Consider the following 3,593-nt stretch of genomic DNA (forward strand, 5'->3'; position numbering starts at 1 on the left):
CTTCCTTCTCTCTTCGATTTCGGGACGATAAGACCATAGCAGTTACAGTTCCCTCTGTCAAACCTCTTAAGAAAAAAATTATTCTACATATTTTTATGAGAAACTTACCCGCATACGTGAGTCCCTCAATGCCGACCATCTCCATTACATTATGAACATTACGGCCGGATATAATAGAGATGTGTACATCAGGGAGGTTAGCCAACTTCTGTAAGGTCCTCTTAGTTTCCTCAGGTAGGACAGCCATGTCAGGGTGTGGTGCTATGGGGGCCAGAGTTCCATCATAATCCAACAGAAGGGCCAGCTTGTTCGTGGTGCCGATATATCTGAAATAGAATAGAATATACCCTGTTTATACTGCCAGAATGAGACTGAAAAGTCCCTTTACTCCCGCAGTTTAAACGTGGTCTTATGTATTTGGTACATTTTTTTTCATATAATAAACAGATAAGATTCGTTGTCTGATCGACTGGCTCTTTCCTATCTTGTCTTCCTTTTCTCTTTGGTTTCCCTCTATCAAAACTCGTGGAAAAAACTTTGATGGAGGGAATTGTAACAACGGAGGTCTTATGGTCCCGAAATCGAAGTGATAAGGAGGACAAGATTGGAGAAAGTCAGTCGTTCTGAGGATTAAACTTATCTGTTTAGGACTTTACTAACTTACTTGGACAGGAAGGGAATTCAGCTAATAACTTACTTGGACAGGAAGGGAATTCAGCTAATAACTTACTTGGACAGATATTCATCAAAGTCCTCCAGGGTGACAGGTTGCATGGTGGTGGGCAAGACATCATCTCCATCTTCAGTTATCAGAGTACCCATACCCTTCAGGATGAGTAACTCATTCCTAATGGAAATTCAGCTAATAACTTACTAAGATAAAAGGAATTTAGCTACTTACTTGGACAGATATTCATCAAAGTCCTCCAGGGTGACAGGTTGCATGGTGGTGGGCAAGACATCATCTCCATCTTCAGTTATCAGAGTACCCATACCCTTCAGGATGAATAACTCATTCCTAATGGGAATTTAGCTAATAACTTGGACAGGACAGAAATTTAGCTAATAACTTACTTGGACAGATATTCATCAAAGTCCTCCAGGGTGACAGGTTGCATGGTGGTGGGCAAGACATCATCTCCATCTTCAGTTATCAGAGTACCCATACCCTTCAGGATGAATAACTCATTCCTAATGGAAATTCAGCTAATAACTTACTAAGATAAAAGGAATTCAGCTACTTACTTGGACAGATATTCATCAAAGTCCTCCAGGGTGACAGGTTGCATGGTGGTGGGCAAGACATCATCTCCATCTTCAGTTATCAGAGTACCCATACCCTTCAGGATGAATAACTCATTCCTAATGGAAATTCAGCTAATAACTTACTAAGATAAAAGGAATTCAGCTACTTACTTGGACAGATATTCATCAAAGTCCTCCAGGGTGACAGGTTGCATGGTGGTGGGCAAGACATCATCTCCATCTTCAGTTATCAGAGTACCCATACCCTTCAGGATGAATAACTCATTCCTAATGGAAATTTTTGAGTTTTCTCTTGGGGACGAGTGTATTCAAACGGCGCTAGAGGTCAGCATTTGCCGTGCCAGTCCTCATGGTTCTGAGTTCCTTCTTTACCTGCGTTGATCATTCACCCACATAATAGGCAGTTTGCTTACCGCTGAAAAAAAGATCGAGGAATCGGCTTGGGCGGGTGAGTGATTTTGTATCCTGTAGTTCCAGTAAAATGTCTCTATGTCATATAGATCTACCACCATTAGTCAGTTCTTACTTGAGCCTCCGCAGGTCCTTATTGATTAGCCTACGCCGGCATCGCGACCACTGTGGAGACTCTCTACTTACTCTCACTATAATTTTGATTTGTGGTTGAGCTCATTAAATTGATTATTATACTGATGATCGGTCTTATATAAATACACGGATACTCTAGTTAACCATTACCTCGTATAGTGCTGAATAGCTAGGTCTTAGACATTTGTAGGTAAACTGAAGAGTTCCTGATGAGTGGATCGAGTGATGTTGTAACTTGAGAACATTACGACTTAAAAGACTGTACCATATGTTTAACGGCTTTCTGTGTAGCTGGTGGTAAGTAACTGCGTCTTTCAAGTAGAAAGACAATGGAAACAGTCACACAGACATGAGATTATGTATAAAAAACATTGACGATTCATCATCTACCAATATCGACCGTTTTACTAAAATTTGGTGACTTAATATCAATTTTAAATTTAAGAACTCTAATTGGACTAAACGCAGACTTTAAATAAAACTTTTAGTAGGGATTAGTCTTAACAAAAATTAGGTTCTGCGGGTGAAGAATGGTCAAAAGTTTGAGATGAATAACTCTCGCTATGACAGGGGCCGGGTCACGCTGGTTTGTTCTATGGATCACTTGTTGTTAGGTCAACGGATGGAACTAGGATTATAGACTTATAGAAAGATAACTTAATGTTTATACTTAAGTTAAGGTCCATAACTTTGGACCATGCGATTCCTCAAGCATCGTACGCAGTCATTTCAACTTGAGGTCCACAAAAAAGCACTATCAAGTGTCAAAGCGGCCCGACCCTTGTTTACGTACTCCGTTGAGTCATACAATTAGGGCTACTCTTATCTGCGGCGTCGACTTCAATAAGTTAGAGTCCAGTATACTCTCAGAAGTTAGCCAATAAAAACCGATGCGCAAAGTGGAATTTACGTCTTGGTTTCTTGCGACATTAAAACTAAAAATAGTCCATATTTTTGATAGCTCACAATAATCATCCCGTATATGTGAAAGTTTAAGAAGACTCTAATTTTTAGATAATATCAATTCAGTATGTTCGATAGAGAATGTTCTCTGAGATTGTTTTAATTTTTCAAGTTCATAGTTTAAAGTTTATGTTACATTTTCACAGAGTGTTCTTCAACTCGAATCAGTTTTTGTCTCTCCTCGATCCTCAATTTCCTCAGTTATCTACTACAAAACCGGAAATGTTCAAGATACGCCAAAATTATCAGCAAAGGACAAGGCGAGATCAGGGCTGCGAGGAAGTATGGACGAGTGCATCCTCTGACTGTTCGAGATGAATCGATTAATTTGTCAATATAGTATGTAAAGGGTGTCAAGAGATCATAAGACCATGTGTCGGTGGTAGGGAGATCTGTGAATCGGTAATTGTTATGGTAGTGTAGAGAGAATGAAAAGCAAGACAAAGACCAATCTAATGTCAGAAGCTGAAGTAAGTGTTTTGGACAGGATTTAAGATAACCATAAAGTAGCTCGCGTGCCAGAATTGGATCCCTCGTTCACACACGAACTATTGGAACGCGTCACCTCTCTAGTGAGACGGTCTTCTCGTTATAATTAATTTCTGCTCCTCATTTTTCGTTTACCTCTCTCATAATAAAACGCACCGCGGTTTCTAGAGATAGGTGAGAGTTGTGAACTTGTAGAGAGATTTTAGGAGTGTATAGAGAAAGCGTGAAAGTCGGAGTGCGTCTCGAGTTGGTACGCGGCTCCTTGCCGCGTGGATGCATACTTTGGATAGGACGCCTTTTCTCCCTCTTATTAAGTTACTCTAACTAAA

The 3,593-nt window shown here is 40.1% G+C and overlaps 1 protein-coding gene across 1 annotated transcript in view; it reads right to left on the minus strand.

The window, feature by feature from the left end:
- Nucleotides 1-87: 87 nt before the first annotated feature.
- The window catches only part of LOC103520276 (alpha,alpha-trehalose-phosphate synthase [UDP-forming]), a gene marked incomplete at its 3' end in the record, with an annotated part of 31,502 nt that continues 27,996 nt past the window's right edge, over nt 88-3,593 (minus strand). Inside the window, exons 12-13 of the mRNA XM_017448459.2 lie at nt 1,417-1,510; nt 88-326 (exon numbers count right to left, since the gene is read on the minus strand). Coding sequence (XP_017303948.2) covers nt 88-326; nt 1,417-1,510 — 333 coding nt within the window. The remainder of the gene's footprint in view (nt 327-1,416; nt 1,511-3,593) is intronic.

Source organism: Diaphorina citri, unplaced genomic scaffold, assembly GCF_000475195.1.
Source record: "Diaphorina citri unplaced genomic scaffold, Diaci psyllid genome assembly version 1.1 scaffold3409, whole genome shotgun sequence".
Lineage (NCBI taxonomy): Eukaryota > Metazoa > Arthropoda > Insecta > Hemiptera > Psyllidae > Diaphorina > Diaphorina citri.